The 21,023-nt window shown below is 43.6% G+C and overlaps 1 protein-coding gene across 1 annotated transcript in view; it reads right to left on the reverse strand.

Annotated features, from left to right (window-relative positions):
* Nucleotides 1-5,200: 5,200 nt before the first annotated feature.
* pdcd4a (programmed cell death 4a) overlaps nt 5,201-21,023 on the reverse strand; it is a 39,748-nt gene continuing 23,925 nt past the window's right edge. The window contains exons 7-12 of the mRNA XM_088638178.1: nt 18,469-18,566; nt 16,593-16,707; nt 12,889-12,996; nt 10,976-11,086; nt 10,010-10,149; nt 5,201-9,307 (exon numbers count right to left, since the gene is read on the reverse strand). Of these exons, the coding sequence (XP_088494304.1) occupies nt 9,256-9,307; nt 10,010-10,149; nt 10,976-11,086; nt 12,889-12,996; nt 16,593-16,707; nt 18,469-18,566 (624 nt within the window). The 3' untranslated portion in view covers nt 5,201-9,255. The remainder of the gene's footprint in view (nt 9,308-10,009; nt 10,150-10,975; nt 11,087-12,888; nt 12,997-16,592; nt 16,708-18,468; nt 18,567-21,023) is intronic.

The raw sequence follows: 21,023 nt of genomic DNA on the forward strand, positions 1-21,023 counted from the left end.
GTCCTGGCCAAATTTCCAATTGGCCCTTACCAATCATGGCCTCCTAATAATCCCCCTCTATGAATTGGCTACATTACTCTGCTCTCCTCCCCACTGATAGCTGATGTGTGGGGAGCATTCTGGCGCACTATGGCTGCCGTCGCATCATCCAGGTGGATGCTGCACATTGGTGGTGGTGGAGGGGAGTCCCCATTACCTGTAAAGCGCTTTGAGTGGAGTGTCCAGAAAAGCGCTATATATGTGTAAGCAATTATTATTATTATTATTATTATTATAACTGCTCCAGGTTAGTGAAAAATCTGTGAATTCTGACAAATATTCAAAATTATTAACATTCTTGAATATCAAATTTAAAGATATAGGGGTGGAGTGGTGGCACTCTGGCTGGAAGGTTGCTGGTTCAAATCCTGCAGCCGGCAGAGGAATCCTACTCTGCTGGGCCCCAGCAAGGCCCTTCACCCCAACTGCTCCAGGGGCGCTGTACAATGGCTGACCCTGCGCTCTGACCCCCAGCTTCTCTCCCTGTCTGTGTCTCTCATAGAGAGCAAGCTGGGGTCTGCGAAAAGACAAATTCCTAATGCAAGAAATTGCATTGCAAATGCAAGTGATTTTATCTTATTTCAAACTACAGTGAAAGTAAAATGTACACAGTAATGTGTAAAACCTCCTATTTACATCACAAAATAGATAAAATTTCCAGACACGCGCAGCTCCATATTGTATTCATTGGCTGCAATTCAGAACAAGGCAACCAAACGTCCGGTGAGGTGAAGCGGATACTATTACATCGTGAACAAGCAGTGAATACATCTCTTTTGATCCAACAGAAATATTGCTCTCGGCTTTCAGGCAGTTTTGTCGACAAATACTATTTACTTGTTAACTCTACATGCCCATCATGTTGGAACATTCCTGCGGTGAAATGTCCGCTCCAAAACCTGCACTTATTCGCTCGTGCAACACAGTGACTAGCGAGCAGGAAGGGCCGCTTCAAGTCACAATCCGTGGGAACTCTCGCTCTCGCTCGTAGCGAGACCAGTGGTTGGCAGCCAGTTGCACTTTAAAGGTGGTATGTTGAGCCAAGGATCTCATCTGGCCTTTTATTTCAACACCCTAGAGACTCGGGGAGTCAGAATTAAATACGGTAGTAAACTGGGTCAGTACCCAGTTAGGGCAGTACAACTGCTTCTGAAAGCCCATAAGAATATATGAAAGCTTACAATGGAGGGGAGGCCATTTGCCTCCCACTGATAGCTGATGTGTGGTGAGCGTTCTGGCGCACTATGGTTGCTGTCGTATCATCCAGGTGGGGCTGCACACTGGTGGTGGTGGAGGGGATCCCCATGACCTGTAAAGCGCTTTGAGTGGAGTGTCCAGAAAAGCGCTATATAAGTGTAAGCAATTATAATAATAATAATAATTATTATTATTATTATTGTTATTATTATTATTATTTGGAAGTTTCAGCTTCAACCCCATTGGATAGCTTATTCCATACTCTAAAATTTGAGTAATTAAAATAATTAAAAATACATTTTTCATCTGTAATTGACTAAATCGGTTTCAGAAAACTTGAGACGGGTTTTCATATTTTCTGTTTTCATAAAATGAGTTTGTGTCAAATACGCAGCCTACGTACTATGTTGATACAGCGCAGTATGATCCAAATTATGTGCTCAGTGCTATTTTTTATTACACGTGTGCTCATGTTGGTCATTGAGATTTTCTGGGGTTCCTATGAGAAGATGACTTGTAGGTGGTACGTTTTGGCTTGATCAGGGGTGGTACTTGGTCCAAAAAGTTTGAGAACCACTGCACTAGATTGACGTTTGAGGATTTTGAATACCTGTGTCATGTTCCCTGGTATCTCTTTAAGTACAGGAACACATCTGGTCACTCTTCTTGGGACTCAGTTCAAAGCATTTTGTTTTGTAATGTGGTGACCAAAATTGTATACAGTATTCTATGAGCAATCTTCTTTTCAGCACTGAAGACAGTATAGATGTGACTAAAAAAATTGCACTTCTCATAGAAAAACCTAAGAATGGTTCAAAAAAAATCTTCACAGTAAGTGTGTAGGAAACAAAGGAACTGCCAAGTACAGAGAAAACTTTAAAAGAACCTTTCAATTACTCTTCCATTTACGAGAGAAGTTACTTCCATTTAAGAAGAAGAAACTGCATACCAATGTAAGTAAAAATTTAATAGAATACGTACTGTACTCTTCAATAAGATGATCATTTTTTGACAATTAAAGTTGCTTTATAAACATTTTCCTATTCATCTGTATTTTTGTGTTTGCCCAAAATGCTCAAAACTCAAATTGAAACTGTGGTATTTAGCAGAGTTTATGAAAGGGAGTTGTCTGTGATATTAAAGAATCAGTTTTAGCTCTGCCTTGTCTCTAAAATGGGTTACAAATGAAAATCATGCAGGCTAATCTCCAAGGAAACCAAAGAAAGATTCAAAAGCCATATCAAAACGCCTTGTGTTTTTCTGAGACTTGTAATGTAACCCATTTTAACTAAAGATAGCGTATGGAAAACAAATCTTGGGAAATCAGGTTGTGTAACACATGTGCTGTTACCAATTCCTTTATTAAGATACAAAATAAAGTTAAATTGCAATATGCTACAGTGTTTTTAAAGCAGCATTTTTCATTTGTTAGTATATGAACAGGGATGCTTATATCTTTAAGAAAAAATACAGCCAATACTAAAATCAGGTGAAATCCTTTTAAGTGTAGATCCCAGTTTCTCTCTGTCTTCTGTGTTTCAGACTGCCCGAGTTTCTCCCTTTCGTGGGTATCATGAATTTGTCTGCACATTACCGCTTCTCTCCTTCTTGCGCTTCAAAAAGTACTTAGTTGCCATCATGTTTACCTGTAAATATTTGTGACCCTTGTTGGAAGCAATAAGAGCTGTACATCTGAAGCACACACTTTGCTGTGCAGATGCTGTGTTGAAGAACTCTGTCACATTCGTCTTGGAAGGCCCTAGAAGAGCATGTGCTTGTATACGCTACTCTGAAACCTGGATGCCGCAAAACGTCAAAGCTCATCCCTGTTGATTAAGGCTTCATTTCAGCTGAAATACTATCACACCAAGGTCACCAAGCCACGGTCCACTGTAAGGCTGTACAGGCAGGCAACCACCGGTCATGCCTAGAGTAGTTCTGAGTGTAGATCCTACCACCAAGCTTGGGATGACTCCATTGATTGATCTCTAGTAAATAAGCGCTATTGTCTGTGCCACACCTGCTTACAACACCAGGATGGTCAATACAGAACCTCCATTCATTGCTCAAGAGGACCTGGCTTCACTGCTGCTGTGTCCGTCCTGACGTGACCTAGTTCCACCTACAACATACCAATGACTCAAAGGAATGATAGGGGGTACTGGTTCCTTGCTGTGTTCTTGTTCTTCATTTTCAACAGGCTAGATCTGAGCAACAGTGCTTATACAACATTCACAATCACCAAAGTGTATCACGGTCAGTCAGGATTAATCAATTCATGTACTTGGCCAATGCTTTTTTATTGGAACTAGCTGGGCGAAGTACCTTTTTCAAGGGCATGGCAGCAGTATGTCATCTGGGACATGAACCCACAGAAATCCAGTTACAAGTGCAAAACGCAAACCACTACTACATGTTTCTGGCTGACAGCTGACAAATTAATCAGAAACAATCCCCATACAATTTCTTTAAGCCAAGATTTGTAGAGTAATCCATTAATGTCCTTTTGAAGCTACATTCAAATCTTATATTTTTTTAGGCACATTCAAAATTACTTAAAATGGAAAAAAATGAAAACCAATGTGAAATGAAGGCATTATCCTTTACAAACACTTCAGATTTTTAGATGCAGTGCTTGATTGGGTCAGTCTTGTTGGGTACTTTAGGCCTTTTTGAGTCCCAGCACTTTTTAATGGTTCAGGGAACTAAATTCCTGAATAAATCCTGTTTTTTGGTGTGTTTTTTAATATTGTACCTTGAGTTGAGATGATAAATTCCTGAGCTTGTTTCTCGTCTAGATATTTTGGCATTCCCATCACAAATTTTGTGCCCTTTTCTGACTGAGTGCTGGAGTTTAGTTCTTCTTCAATTCGTAATGATAAATCCATGACTAAGGGAGGTAAATTTCCATATTTACTATCAACAAAGTCAGAGTTCCCCAGTTGCATTAGATTCACCAGGTGTTAAACTAATAAAATTTCATCAAGTACTGTACCAACCTTTTTTAGACTGGGGTAAAGGGATACTGGCCCTTTTCCTCTTCACTGGATGGTGGATTTGTTCGAGACAAAAGACCAGAATTTGCGATGGAAAGATTCTGTAATCAGCCTGCTGGGTTTTAACCTTGAGTTCTTCAGGTCAGAATCAGCATCCTACTGTAACCCTCCGGGAGCTCCAGGTGCTGACGCATAGTTCATCAAGCGAACGGCTCGCTTGGAACAAATACGTGTGTAAAAATGACTAATTGTTATACTGCGAGATACTGTACGGTACGTACCGTTGCACTTTAGGCCTCTTTAATCTTGTTCTCACGAACCTCTGAGTCATAGCCAAATTTCACCTTGTGCCTTCCACAAGCACGTTATGTAGCTCTACTAATCAATGCAAGCTCCCTGTTTACTAACAAACACCTTGCACACCTTTTCCTTAACCTGGCAATGTTACATGAAAGCTTTGTCCTGTGCAAACAACAGTCAGGTCTGCCAGATGCATTGCTTGAATTGGGGCGGCATTATTGGGTGTGCAGCAGCAGCATAGTGGGCTGTCTGATTTGAGAGCTCCGGCAATCCCAGGGCGGATGCTTTGGTTACTCTCCCTTGAGCACGGTGCTTCAGTCTGCAGCAGTAAATGCCCATTCGTGTGAGCATTTTCCAGGTTGTCATTGTAAACACGAGTTTCTCGAAGTGACTTATCTGGATAAATAAAGGATTATTTGTATTTTGCTTTAGCCCAAGGAAACGTGAATACTTTAACAAAACCTGATCAGAAGAGCAACAGCCAAGGAAATCTGCCCTTAAGAACATTCTGACATGAATGTCATTCTTAACCTGTGAAACAGTCAGGGCGACCAGCAAAGATCAAGAAGGCAACCCAACTCATCAGCATGGCACTGCTCTTTCTCTGAATGTTATTAGCAAAAGTTCAGATTAATACACTTTTACACCATGACACAAAGAGGCTAGGATTAGGTCAACTTTTATTGAAATAATGACACTGTCCCAAATGTATTTGCAATGCTGGAAGTAACAGAACAAAGAGAAGTAAAGCTTTTTAACAAGTGATTCACAATGTGTTGCATTACAGGTTCAGAGGAGGGTACAAAAAGACTGGAAAAAAAACAGCAATACTGGTTTTTTGGTTACCATTTGTGATAGGAGCTAAAGCACTGTCATCATTTTCAACAAATTACCTGAAAGAAAACAACTGTTCAGACAGTAACGTTCACACTTGTAAAAAATGACTTTAAAATGTTACAAAAACCCAGTGATAACCTGAAATTAGGTATTTACACCAAAAATTAACTCTTTACCCCTCCACACACATACCCCGAGAAATAAGGACGCTGCTGATGATAACCCTACACCATCGAACCCGAATGACGGATTTTTACTCTGTATTTTTATTAACCCTTTTGACCACGTGAAGCTGTGATGAAAAGTTGATGCCATTCATCCTTGTTGGGTTTACCAGCATTTGATTGCTTGACTGATTTTTTTTTTAAAAAGGCTGGTGGCTTTTAACAATACGGTATTATCACAAGTGTGTGGATTATCATGCGCACCGACATACAGAAGTAACCGTGTTAACTGCACATCTGCACACCCGCTAAGGACTCCCCAGCCACAACGGGGAAAAAAATAATGCAGGGAGTAGAACCAAAGAAAAGGAATGGGATTTTCCCCATTGATGATGGCCAAACCACCAGCCATGGGGGCGACTATGAGCTGAGCAGAGAACATCACACTGAGATGTGCCTAAGGCTCTATCAGTGCACCTTGAGAGATTAACATTCCAGGTCCTTTTGGTTAAACTGTCCTTACTGGGGACAAAAATAAAAACAACTGAAGTACAAATGCACACAAGTCAACATTTGTTGTGCTTACTTCCTGCACCGTTAAGAGGTTCTGAATTTACAAAGCGATTCAGTCACTGTGTTCCAAAGCAGGGCTTTCTCTCTCTCCATTTCTTAAGTTTTCTTATACACAATCATTTAACACTTATTTGATTAAAAACGCAATGTCATCTGAATGATTTGATCAAACTCTGCCAAACTAAAACTGGACAGTTGTAAACCAGCAGCTGATGTAATCCTTTTAGGTGTTATCATTAGGTGTATCAGGACCTTGATAATAAGTCTGTACGCCCACTTAATTTTGCATTATATTTGAGAGGAAATATTTTAAAGAGAACTGGGAAATAAAAAGACACTTCATGAAACCAGATGTAAGGAAATACTTGCACTTGATCATTTCAAGCAGCAGTTTCAAGATGTATTGGTGCTGGGTGGTGATGGAATGCAAAGGCTTTTCTTTGCTGCAATTCACATTTGAACAATATTTTAAAATCCTACACAGCCCAAAGTAAAACAGACCATTAATTGACTGGAAGGCGGCCACTCAGGAAGCTAGTGGATGCTTTGTCTCCATTGCAGCTGGTGAGGCTGCTTTTAAGCCCTTTGAAAAAAGTAATTCTGTTTTCACAATCTGTGCTGTCTGTTCAGCTTGTAGAGATTTCTTTCAAAGGAAATAAACTAACAAGGTTATAATGCATCCTAGCTGCCCGAACAGCACTTTCAGACAATCGGGGCTGCATTCATTTCTAAATATTTCTAAATATTTTGTCTTCAAATATGCCGAGCCAACAATAGTCAACGAATGGTGGAACTGATTGCAAATAAACCTGTCTCACTCTTCACCATAAACCAATAGCAATTTAGCATCTCATTCATCTAATAGGTGCATTGTTCTGTAAACTGCACCCTTTGGAAGGCCTCTACATTTGTAAATTTGTGAAACCTGAAAAATGTTTTCAAAGTAGGTGTGCCTCTAGAAATATTTCATCAGTGACTACATATTATTTCTTATAGAAAGAAAGGAGTCAGGAAACTATCAGAGTTTGTACTCATTTTTGTCATATTGTGTAGGAGTTCTGGTTTCAGCTTTAAAAGCAAAAAAAAGCTGACAGTACATTATATACAAAGACATCAGATTTAAAGAGATTTGTGGTCAAAATGTTGTGAAGAAGAACTTAGCATTAAAAAAACTGCTCTCTTACAAGCTAGGTAAGGGTTTCATAATTCAGAATACGAAAAGTGCCAGAGAGAAGCAACCCTGCTCTGAAGATCCGTTTTGGTTCAGAAGGAGAGAATTGAATAGGACAGCATACAGACTAGGAGAAACAAAATGAAAAGATGAGATTTTGCCCAAGCTATAAAAAGGCTCATGGAAAATAAGATCCATTCCTAACAAAAAAAAATGAAAGTAATGGTAGCACTTGTACTTTTCTGTGCACTTTTTATTTATAACAGCTGTCATCAAGGTTATTATACATGTTTCAAATCCACTGAAAAACACAATACCTGTTTCTAATATTCTGGCCCATTTTAACCGACCAGAAAAGGCTGAAGTAATACGTGTTTTTTTTTTTTCGTTCCTGGCATAACATGGAATAAATTTTTTCCCTAGCTGTTCCATCGGTTTCAATTTTCCCCTTCAGGGTCGTGATTTTGAATGTCGTTTGGTCACTTTTACTGGAAAATCTCAGGTTATAGGCCAGTATAACAGAGCTAATGTGTCCCCTTTTACACAGTTCAGGTTCACAGCTTAAGCACAAATCTTTGGATGCATACAAATAAAAACTGCAACAGCTAGGAGGGCAAGTAGCTAAACTCCAGAAGAATAGTTCTGAAGCTCATGCAAACAAGAAGAGTTCAGGTGTGTGAGAACCGTCTTCTGTCTCCTACGCAAACTAAGTTCTGCGTTTTCCCCGGATTTAGAAATCTTTGCAAAATCTCATTTTCAAAGACATACCCCACACACCATATTTTTACAGCTGGGTTTGACTCTGGGAAAAAAAAAACTGTTTTCTTTCAGAAGCATGAAATGGAATCAACATTAAAAGCGCAAAAACATGAATACTGTGACATTAGAACCCCACGCTCTTTGGTTCTACCTCAAAAAAAAAGATGTCGAACGCTTGACATCTCTGCTGTTACACTTGAAAAAAAAAATATTTTGTGACTCCCTCATCCTTCCAGCTCCTTCACTGCTCATTGGCAGTTTTGCTATGGATCTTCTACAATATTCCTGGAATTCTGTACAGTATCTGATGACTGGCTGAAAAGCCATCTTTACAAACGGTCTATCCTAGCTACACCCCCAATAAGATTTTTTTGGTAAGTTCTAGACCTTTTCAGACCTTGCTCAGGACATGTTACTCACTGCCACACACCTGCCTGCGCCTGCCTTCATCTCCACCGGTGAACCTGCAACGACTGTGCTGACCGTCTGCAGAGCAGCAGGTGTGTAGAGGGATAAGGCATAACCTCCCGGACAGCACCACCCCGTGGCTGCCTGCACTCTGAAGTCAGACCTCCCAACAAACTGGCAACAGGAATAGCAAAGACAGCAGGCGGGAGAGGGCCTGGTCAAGGTGTAGCGTCTTTCCTAAGCGGCACTGAACTGAGATACAGCTAGGCTGCTAGCACCAAGACTGCAGGGAGTGGAGAGGCTTCCCCACCAGAAAACCGCCAAGAGCCGCAGGAAAGCAAGACATTACTGTGCAAGTATAACGCGGTCAAGAAGTAAAATATAAAAGAGACACCAGACATGCTCACCCTCACCCCAGAGCCCTGTTAAGAGAAGTTCGGAATCCCCGCTGCTTCCTTTCTTCGTCACTAGGACCAATATCTGAATCATGGCCTGACATGCAATGCAAAATACAACGGACAGTCACCGGTGCAGGAATCGCCATAACCAACCCCCCCCACCAGCTCCCTCCAGTCTCCCTCCCTCCGTTCAAGAGCACGCCAAAAAAAAAACACGAACTCGGGAGAAAGACCAAAAAAAAAAAGGAGAAATAAAGCTTCCACAGCCCACACCTCCCCCCCCCTTCCCTCCCCCCTTTCCACATTCCGCTGGCGTTGACGTGGGGCCGAGCGCCGGGGCCACTCGGGGCTCTCCCTGCCGCGGGCCTCGGGCCCCGGGCAGGGGGGAGGCGCCCACACTCTCTCGCTCCGCTCTACTGCTTGATGCGGCCTCCGTCCCCCTCGCTCACAAACCGCTTGCGCCCCCTGGTGGCCAGAACGACAGGGAAAAGACGGGTCAGGCTGGTTTGAACACTTCTGAGCACTTTTACACTTACAGACCGGTGTGCGTTTTCTCATGCTCAGTTCAACACGAGAGCTGAACCGATGGATGCTTCTTCACACGGATGCACAACGCAATTGTAGGAATGTAAGAAAATAAGAAAGGCTACAATCTGAGAGAAGCCCACTGGTTGCTAGCAGCTCATTGATCTGATTCAGCTTTTTCTTTAGCTGGAAAGGCTGAATCAGATCATCGTCCTCAACTCATCTTCCTCAGGAATCTTCTTCAACGTTGAATCTGGTTACCTTATTCCAGATCCCTGAAGTCCTTTGTGTGAATTTCTAATCATTAATACCACTACCTCTTGATTTACACTTGTGTAAACGTCCTTGACCCAGTTCATGCCCCCTACTCTTACTGTCGGGGTAGGGGTTTTCCTTTAATTACCTAGTTCTCAATCCTGCCCCTTCCATCTTGAATCCTTGTAAATTGTCACTTCAGATTACATCTGTCAATTGGGAACCTTAACAGAAGACTTTCCAGGCTTTTTCCAACCATTCCTAAGTTCTACTTGTAATATTTTCTCCTCCCGTTTCATACGTAACTTAATGATGGAACAAAAACTTCCCTAAAGAAGGAGGACGTGCTACAGAAAGCGAATTAAGCAAGGGGCTGACGAGGCTCACCTCGAAGGACAAGCGTCTCTTAGCTGTTTGGTGATGACAGACTCTTGGAAGCACAGGTCCACAAAGGTCTCCATGATAGTGTGGGCATGAGGCACATCCAGGTTAATATCAGGCAGCTCGTTGTACACGCGCTGGAACCCCTGCAACACAAGATCCGCCCATCAGGCCTACCGCCACGGCACTGCGTAGCCACTGGTAAAACTTCCTTATTACACACATTAAACGTCCAAATATGTGTTCATGTGGCATTAATTTTTTCGGGCTCCCCTCTGTCTCAGGCCTCTAGAGGCAATTTCCACTGGGAATGATGTCCCCTTAGACATTTCGTAATAGCTTAGTGAGTGCAGGTAGTAGAGGCGTGGTTAGGGGCTTTAAAACCAATCATTGGTCCTCTTGCTGGACGGTGTTCCAAGTGTGGATGGTTTGCAAGCACATTCCCAAACATGCGTCATGGGATGGAGACTTTATTGTTCACCATCTCTCCCAAGTGTGTGGAAGCACAAGGTAACCTTTAACAGACAGAGCTTCCAAGGGAAATGGATGCCCTTTGTATTAAAATGGCCATCGCTGCTCCCTGGGCTGTACTTCTGACCTCACGGTCAGTGCTATTGTACGGACTTTGGATAGATTCCGTCACTATGTCACACCTGCTGCCCTGCAGCTCTTCCAGTAAGAGGCGAGACATTCTCGTCCTCGCCTGACACTGTGCGGCTTGCTTTTTCTAAAACAGACGTCAGGCTCCCAACGAGAAGAGGCCTTCAGGGCCACCGAGCTCGTTCGGTCACTAAAAGCTAACGATCCAAGGATCACATCCAGCCACTTCTCGAAAGAAAGCACGGGGAATCGGCTTCAACCTCATTGGCCCCCACAACCCTTTGTGTCAAGAAGGGCCTCTCGTTCACAGTTTTATAGCAGTTCTGATCCGTTACCCTCGCGTCTCGCAAGTCACTGTGACTGAACACTCACTCGGTTCATCTGGTCCAGGGTTATGAGCCCAGTTTCCCAGAATACCTTCAGCAGCTTCACCATCATCTGGACTGCGGTCTCCCCTTTGGACTCCAGCACCATGACTACAGCCTGGATGTGAGAAGACAAGAGCTTGAAAGGTCAGCTTTCTGAGGCAGCAACAGGCGCAAGAGACCCCTCCAGGAATGGCAGTAATATCTGATTAATTGCACTTATTTTGCACTTAAAAAGGAGCACAAAAACAAAGCCTTCTAACTGCTAAACTAAACGAAGGGAGGAAGACAAGGAACATGATTCTGTGCTGCAGTGGGTGTTATCTGGACCCTTCCCTGAGTACTTCACCAAAATTGATAAAGAAACAGGTTGACTAGAAGATTGATGTTTCCTTGATTAGATAGATAGATAATACTTTATTAATCCCGTAGGGAAATTGATGATTATTAAAATGCGATTATTTTCTGTCCCATGGGTGTACAAATCCTCAGGATGATCCCGAAGGATGTCAGTTCCTACAGGAAAAGTAAATGGGTGCATGTGTACCCTCACATTGTGAAGGGACAAAACACAAAATCCTGTCTGGCTGAAGAGGAGCAGATGGAACATGGTACATTATCTCACCACCAGAGGTCAGTATTGTTTTCCACTTTAGTCTAATGCTCTTGCACCAAAGAGCATCATCTAACCTTATTGGTTATACTAACACAATGCGATTATGCATTCTGGTTCAGATCATCATCTTGAGGCCTGCTACATTTCACTAACTGGTGATATCTGACCATGTATCTAGCTCAAACTGTGCTATATAAGGAACTATGTGTATAATTAGCATAATTTTAGAAGAAAATACTACTTGGATTTAGATATGACACCACAGTTAAACAAACCAAGAGAGGTGTGAAGATCCTAGATTGTCACAGTCACTGTAAACATGAAATTAGAAATGTTTAATATTAAAGTGGGACTGACCACAGGAGATGGTTAGGCCATGTCCCCAGATCTAAAATAATTTACAGCTCGAGTCTTTATTTTATGGAAAGAGCCTTACACAAGGGAAGACACACTAAGCTATAACCCTTTGCGCTGGTTGGCCATATAATTTAATTTAATAAAGGCTGGATATATAATAATACAGCCACAGTACAGACAAGAGACGAGAATGACTAATGTACAGTGCCTAGCGAGTGCAGCAGATGTTTATTACAGCTGCCCTACAAAAAATGAATTACACAAAAAGCACTCTCATTTATCAGTTGAAAGCTTAATAAAAGATTGTAGCCAGGAAAGCAGACCGAATTCTTCAATGTTTCAACATGATCACATGTATCCATTATTATAAATACACAGCAAACTGCTAAAGACCACAGCAAACTAATCTGATGTTAATATGAGTGGTAACAGGCAGTTGCGTACAGGGTGTAACCTATATTGTAGCATAATCACTGTTAAACAGAACATTAATTACACGAATATTTCTTGGTCTAGGGTGGAGGACTTACTCTAGTCAGCCACTAGGTGGCAATGTGTATTAGTAATGGGAACCACAAGCCTTCACAACTGAACGGTGGGAACTCAGGTTTGTTCTCCAAAGGCTGCGAAACGAAAAGGCACTTCAAGTCCTTTCTTGAATCTTTACAATATCTCTTTTTAACGTCCTCATCCATCGGCTTGATCTGACTGATAAATGTGTGCTTGAAAAAAATGTTGCCGTGATATGACAACAGTCCTCTATACATTAGCATTTTACTGTGTATTGTTTCGAAGTCTGGGTGTTTCCAGTTCCTGTCTCCCTAAACAACACTGCTACACTGCCGAACAGGCAGCAAGGCATCGGCTCTATCGTTCCTTAGTTCCTTAGACCACACGGAGGGGGGCAGGCCGGCGGCCCACAGCGTCTCGGGTTGATGATGCGTTACCTCGTAGACGAGCTCGTGGTGAAAGTGAGGCACTTCGAGGTCCCGCAGGCAGTGCTCCGCCTCCGACACCTCCCCCGACACCAGGTACTCCTTCAGCAGCAGGTTCATCTGAGGCAAAAACAGAAACAACAACAAAACAGCTCGGTCAGGAGCCCACTCTCACCAGCACACAGGACAGGAAACCGACGTCCACGGCGAGGACAACACACTAGTCGAGGGGAGAGCAGAACAATTAGTGGGCTGAAGGGAGAGGTGCGTCACTACAGGAAAGCAGAAAAGAACCTTCCCAGTCTTGGGAGAGGGATCACTTCCACAGGACCTGCCTGAGAGGTACTCACAATCGCGGAACAGTGTGACAAAGCAATCCTGAACTTCTGTTTCACGTTCACCAGGGAGACCAGCGTGCAACGCACAAATGGGCCAGCAAGCAGGGCACGGGGAATTAAAGACTGTGGGAGTGTCCTAGAGCAACCGGCTGAAGGAACAGAGCCCTTTTAGTCCTCAATAGTGACTCAACTGAAGGATTCAACAACCCAAATTACTACCTACTGGACTCGCTTCAAAACCAGCGGAGACAAATAAAAATAGTGGACACAAATGGACATGGTAAAGGGGAAGCCCACACACCGTCTTATTTCAAGAGCTGGCTGGATGGGATCCTGGGATTCGTAAGTTGCCAGATACCAAACATGCTTGATGAGCCGAGCGACCTTTATCCTCTGTAGCTATTCTTACATTTTCATGCCCTGCTACACGATCAAGAAACCTTTTTGTGAGCCCGGCAATTTGGAACAATAATCTACTGGCATAATGACAAAAAGCAGACGGCCCACCCCTCACTGCATAAGACATTTCTAATTTTTGACCATTACAGAACTCTATAAGGTCGTTTCCCTAAACTATCACACTCATTACTTTATAGTGTGTAAATGTCTCGTTCACCATTTTGCCACCTTGTGAGCATACGTCTCAGTTTACAGCAGTGCACATCATTTCATATTCAGACAGCAGCCTACCACCACCCCATGACACTTGACACCAGCCTGCACTGCCTTCTAAATCACCCGTTACTTAGACTGCAAAAGACATTTGTCTTCATCACTCTCCGTCTGACAGCTACAATGAGCTTCGTGCCAAAAGGCTGTCCTGGAATTGCCTTCATCTTGAAGGACCCACTATTTCCCTTCCTGGTGTATTAAACAAAACTGAAATTCTGAAGTTCAAACAGTCAACCTGAAGTTTAAGTGAGGATCTGTCACTAAGAGAAGAGAGATTTTCAATGGAATTTCAAGGACAGGTTTTAAAACCCAACTCTTCAGAAGTCTGGGCAGCTGGGACCTGATACAGTGCACAGAACAGCCCAAGCAAGGCAGTGTTTACGAGCCCAATCCTGTAGTTCTTGGTAGACTAAGATAAAGCTCACAGTCTGAAGTACAGTTTTATCCATCAGGGATTTGGCTAGAGACTGTTTATCCTTATCCTAATTATCCTAAACCAGTCGTCTTCACCCGGGCCGTGCCGTTAATCTGTCTTCAGAAGACAGTGTTTACTCGTTAAACAAGGGGACCCAGGCATCTCCATAAAGCCAAGGAGATGAAACAACAGCACAAAAATCAGATCAGCACCAGCAAAAACAAGGGAAATCTGAAATCACTCTCGACAGTGACTCATCCGTCACCTCACCAGGAACTCTGAATGGGTCTCTGACCAAGACAAGAAAGATTATATTATTTTGCGCCTATTTATAACTCATTTTGACCAGAGATAGGTTCCAGAACAATTTGCTCTAAATTAAATACAAGCTAAATGGAGTCATGAACAGGCTGAACAGGGATAGATTGCATGAGCACAAAATAAACATGCAAATTACTTAAGTACTAAAATAGGTGAGGACTCAATCAGAACATTAGCTTAATCAATTATTTATATCATTGTTAAATAGCAGAAATGCATCATATTTATTAGAATTTTAATCTGTCCAGGTTCCTGGCTTGGGCTCCTTGGAAGAGGGTTTCATGAAGAATGTACAGATTGTGAACTATCATACAATGTCTTTCTTACAGTCACACAGAGCTTCTTCACAGCAGACAACAATACTGTTGATGATCTCCCTTAATGCTGAGATACACTCCCAGTTGCTGTCTTTCAGCTCTGAAAGATCCAGACCTGATTTAAGGGCAAGTCCCTCCTGAATAAATGCTGTGTACTAAGACCCAAGAACTCCCTCAGAACTTTCATACAAATGTTCCACGTTTTCGGCACACTGTACGCGTTTTGCTCTTTTTTCACATTTCTTCATTTCTTTGAACACAAAGCAAAATTGATCCACCTTTTTACACATTTATTCAAGGAGAGGGAAGTGAACCAGAGAGCAGCTAACAAGTGTGCACTTTTATCTAATCAGGAAATGTTTGACTGATTAGATTACGCTTTTTTAGAATTTTAACATGGACTTGTCCCAGGCATCTGGGTTATAATGAACCCATGCATGTTGTACAAAGAGGGGTGTACGTACCAGCCTAATAACAGTAGCAGTGTGGGATGTTTAAACTGGGCTCTGTATCACAGGTACTGCAAGTTTAAATCCCAGGTGGGAACTTAGCGCTGTGCCCCCGAGCAAGGTACTTTACTTGGAATGCCCCAAAGCAATTCAAACAAACCTGCTGTATTAAAAGGATATTAAAATCTGTATATAAAACAAATGTGTAATAAAATGCTGCAAGAACCAGCAGGAAATAACACTAGTAGGGAATCTACTACAGAAAGAAGATATTACATAGGGGATCTCCTGTGCTCCTGGCACTTACACATGTCCAAAGAGCTTCCCACTGACCTGGGCAGCGAGGCGAGCACTGTCTAGTCCGCTAGCAGACCGGTCATGACAGAGCACATCAGCGCACGTCTCCCTCACTGCGCCACAGGTTACAGACGGGCAGCTTCTCCATCACTGGAGACCTAGTTTGCAACCCGGCCAAGATGGCAAGGGACTAAAAAAAATGTCCCAGTATAGTGACGGCGAAAAAGGCCCAGTCCTTTAGGCGAGATGTAAAACCGAGGTCCTGACTCTGCTCATTACAAATCCTAGGGCATCTCCCAGAAAGGGTAGGGGTGTAACCCTGGTGTCCTGGTCAAATTTCCCACTGGCCTTTAGCAATCGTGACCTCCTAATAACCCCCCCCCCCATCTATGAATTGGCTTAATCACCGTTCTCCTCCTCACTGAGAGCTGCGGTGTGGTGAGTGTACTGTGAGCGCAGTATGGGCTGCTGTCACATCATCCAGGTGGGGCTGCAGACTGGTGGTGGTGGAGGGGAGTCTCCATTACCTGTAACGCCCTTTGAGTGAAGTGTCCAGAAAAGTGTCATATAAGTGTAAATAATAATAAATAATCCTTATGCTTATTCTTATCTTCCAGTTTAATAAATCTGGAGCCTTCATTGACCACCTACACACTGCTTCGTAATGTTCAAATACTTTGAATATTTTGTTTCTCAAACTACTGTGATGAAAACATGAACCAAGACGAACCTGCCTGCCTTCTCACTTCTGTTGTCTTGTTTTGAAGGTTGTTGAAATAGATCTTTAAGATTAAGGACATGGGCTGAAAACCGACTACACACAGAGCGTCAAGTTTGGGCACCCGTTTCGAACATAGCATCTGTCCACATCCACAACATTGAACAAAAAGCACTTTTTTTTCCCTACCTCTTTGATGAGGTGCCTGACCGGCCTCTGTCCTCCGCCCACACCCCACACATTGTCTAGTCGCACAATTTCTCTCTTCATGGACAGCAGTACAGCAGCCCGGTCCAGAGCAGCCCTGGAGCCAACCACAAACAGGCAGCAAATAATCAAGAGAACACTTTCTCACACGCCGCTGTTTTCACACCTTCTACACACGATTCACCTCTTCTCTCTTCATGGTGCTCATCATCGTCGCTTATTTGTGACCAATGTGATCTCCCATCACAGACTGTTCTCCTCTGCTTTTGTCATACGCTTGAAGGAAAAGGCCCCCCCAACCAATTTCTTGAATTAGATAAATCTGCTGAATGGGACGGGAGAGACTGCAAACTGGTCGGTCAGGTGTGTTCGATTTTATGAACACACTAGCTGCATACCACCGGCAATGACCCGACTGCTGACTCAGCGATAAAATGAAATAGCTGTTCTCCACCTCTATCCACTGCAACAGCCCCACTGTGAAGACAACTGGAAAGACAGGCGATCATGAAGAACGACTATCTGAACTCTGTATGATGTGGGTGCACATGTACTTGGGTGAGGTTTTAAAATGGCCGTGCACTGGGCCACTATAACCTGAGTTAACTGGTCTGGTAAAAGCGCAGCCGAGTCTGTAGGGCTCTGGCTGGCATGTTAACCCTAAAGTAAGGACTTTCTGGAACAGACCACCGCCCTAGGCAGGAAAGCACAGCAGCGTCTCCGCTTCCTGCGGCGACTGAGAAGGGCAAACCTTCCCCCGCCCATTCTTACCACTCTCTACAGAAGCACCATTGAGAGCACCTTGACCAGCTGGGTCACTGATTGGTTTGGAAATCGCAACACTTCAGACCGCAAGACCCTGCAAACAATTGTGGAAACAGCTGGAAAGATCATTGGAGCCGCCCTCCCTTCCATTTCTGTCACCCATCATAAACGCTGCTTACACGGGGCCTTCTGTATAGTAGATGACCCCTCCCACCCCTCCCATAAACTCTTTGCCCTCCTACCATCTGAGAAAAGATATCGCAGTGTACGGGCCAGCTCCACCAGACTCTGGAACAGCTTCTTCCCGCAGGCTGTCAGGCTCCTCAACACCCTGGAATCTACTGGCACCCACCCCAATTCCAGAAACAGGGTTTAAATCCCCCCGTGTGTTGTGTATGTTGTATAATGTATTTGCCTTGTAATTTGCACTATGTGTATCCTGTCTACCATGTCTGTGTCAGTGTCCTGTCTGTATTTGCACTGTGCACCAGGAGGAACCCTATTTCATTCCACTGTATACTTGGATATGGCTGGAATGACAAATAAACGTGAACCTGAACTTGAACAGACACCATGCCCTGGTCCCAAGGGATGACCCCTGGACCGCCAGGACCACTTACAACAGCAACTGGCCTCTGTCAGGTGTGAGTACAGCAGATGAACATGGTAGCACTGCGGACAGTTCTTATTCACAAATGGAAACGAAGACGGTCGCGTGAAAGGGAAAGGCCTTCTTCACCACAAAGCAGTGCAAAGTGTTTTGAAGGTCTCCCGACTACTCTGAAAGCTGAGGCTTTAGGCTGCTTCCAGATCAGTCTTGATCTTGAGCCAAAGAAAACGCCCCAAAACGTACCTGGGGACAAAAACACGTGAAACGACATTCTGCACCAAGAGAGAGATTCAGGTGATCCAGTACGTACTTGTCTGGTACTGGACATGTGGCTCCCTCACCAACAATTTATGTTGTACCCACAGTACTGAACAGCACCGGCAACAGGACGTGTTCAAGTGCATGCAGGTCATTCACAAGGTAATGATCTGACAGGTACCCCCCTCCCCCCGTGTTCCATGACCTCAGTCAAGTTTCACACACCTGGCATGGTCGCAGTCCACTTTGCCCTTGTAGCGGTCCAGAAAATTCATCGGCAGCGCGTGGTCTGCAATCGCCCTGGCGATAAACTGACCCAGCATCTGCGGGGGAGGGGGAAAAAACAGAAAGCAATTGGAGAATATCGGAAAACACTGGGTTGCCGCACTGCAATGTGCCCATTCAGGACTGAGTTTCCTCTCCTCAAGCAAACACCAAGCATGTTCATTATCCATTCATCACATCCTGTACAACTTTGTGTTGGCACATTTCAAAGAAGGCAAAATACATCATGTACAGTAGCATATATTTGCATCTCTGGCACTGAGTATAGAGCTGGCTTATTTCTTCCTACAATGCCAGCATTCTATAAAACAGAACCATGAAATATCTGAGGTTTTAAAAAGCCCATCAACAGCACGGGTTACCATTCAAAACCAGGTGGCCACCACTGCATGACAGAACTCAAAGAGCACGTCTCTGATTAAAACAATGGCAGTGTGATCAAACCGCATGGTGTTATGTCATGGGGTGGTCACAGAAGCCGTAAGACTACAGTCCCCAAAGAACAAAAGTGAAAAGGGTGTCCATTTACGTGACAAGCTCTTGTGCAAGACGAAATATTTCCAAAAGACTACATCAACGACCACAAAATAATAAGACAAGACTGAGCACTACATCATGAGTGTTAGATTAAATACCCCGATCTCTGGTTGACAGGTAGGCCTTAAGCCAGAGGCAGGTCAGGGTCTGTAACACGACACACAATGGGGGAAGAGACAGGGGACAAGGAATAAACTATGGGGGTAAAATACCAAAACAAAACGAAAACTGACGTAATAATAAAAATGATTTTTTAGGATTTTTTGAGGATTCTTCTCAGAATGATAATAAAAATAGTCCTTCCACTTATATAGAGCTTTACAGGCAACGAGGACTCCCCTCCATCACCACCAGTGTGCAGCCCCACCTGGATGATACGACAGCAGCCATACTATACTCACAGTACTCTCACCACACACCAGCTATTAGTGGGGAGGAGAACGGAGTAATGAAGCCAGTTCATTGATGGGGGTTATTAGGAGGCCATGACTGGTAAAGGCCAGCTGGAAATTTGACCAGGACACCAGGATCACACCCCTACTCTTGCAGAACCGTCCTGGGATTGTTAATGACCACAGAGATTCAGGACCTCGGTTTTACATCCCGAAGGACAGCGCCTTTTGACAGTATAGTGTCCAATTGCTAGACTGGGGTATTAGGACCCACACAGACCACAGGGTGAGTGCCCCCTACTGGCCCACTAACACCTCTTCCAGGAGCAACCCAAGCTTTCCGAGCTACTGGCCAGGCTCACACCTGCTGAGCTTCAGTGGGCTGCCAGTCGTGAGTTGCAGGGCGATATAGCTGCTGGCTGTGCCATCCTTCAGATTAAATCTCTTATGATAGTAAGTCCTGACTACTTGGCTATTAAAGATCCAATGACACTAATGGCACTACTCACAAGAGTAGGGACCAAAATCCAGACTATATCACACTCTGAAGTTGCACGATCTGGCCTTTTAGCTCCTCCTTTGTTCCACTCAACTTGTGAAGTAATTTCTCTCCTCTCCCCCTGTCTAACTTGCAGTGGGACAGCTGGAGCACCATGTCACCAGCTGGGCCTGCACTTCAGGAGTGAGTAACATGAGTTTTCTTTCCTCTATGTAAAGCTCTTTGGGATCGGTTGAGATAAGAAATGCTACAAAATGCAAGGAATTATTATCATGAACAGACAATGAATTCTGCTGCGTTTAACTTCATTTCTTTTTGACATTGCAGAGCTCCAGTTATTCATTTCTCCAGCATTTAACATCTTCCAAGAGGAATGGAAGGAACTGACATGATGGAAGAGGCACTGTCCCATTTCAACAAACAGTTGTTGTTAGGGTATCCATATTGTGCACAAACCATGAAAACTTACTTTTGTTCACTTAAGCATAAGATTTTCAACACCCTAAAAACATATTCTTTAATAAAAAATGAAGACGAGGAGGACACCAGTACTTGGACAAGTGTGTGGCAGAATGCCTGTTTCTTTACTGAGGATAAACCTGCTTACAGTTCAGCTCCAGTATTTCCCAACTCCACTAAGGGCCATGTATGAGTATTTCAACAAGCACAGCTTGGATCCTATAACCAGCCCACTGGCACCATGCTTATCCAACACAGCAAGTCTGGAAACCTGGATACTGAACTCCTGAGGGAGATATTCATAAAAACAAATATGGAGCAGCACTGCCAGGAGACAGATTGAAAACCTACACTGCATAGGGCCACGCAGAAAAAAAACACTATGGATACCGGACAAACAGTAGTCTAGCCACAATAAGAGGTGGGTTATCGAAACTCTACTGGGGAAACGAAGTTCTTCAACTCCAGAAGCGGGACTTGCTAGAGCAAAGCCTACCCACTTCAGCTTCTGAAACTAGGTGAGAGTGCAGGTCTGTTACCACAGGCCATTTTCATTAGTGCACAAAGAAAAATCCCCCCATGCCTGGACTTACAAACACCTGGTTAAA

Source organism: Lepisosteus platostomus, chromosome 1 (assembly GCF_059453375.1).
Source record: "Lepisosteus platostomus isolate fLepPlt1 chromosome 1, fLepPlt1.hap1, whole genome shotgun sequence".
In the NCBI taxonomy this organism is placed as follows: domain Eukaryota; kingdom Metazoa; phylum Chordata; class Actinopteri; order Semionotiformes; family Lepisosteidae; genus Lepisosteus; species Lepisosteus platostomus.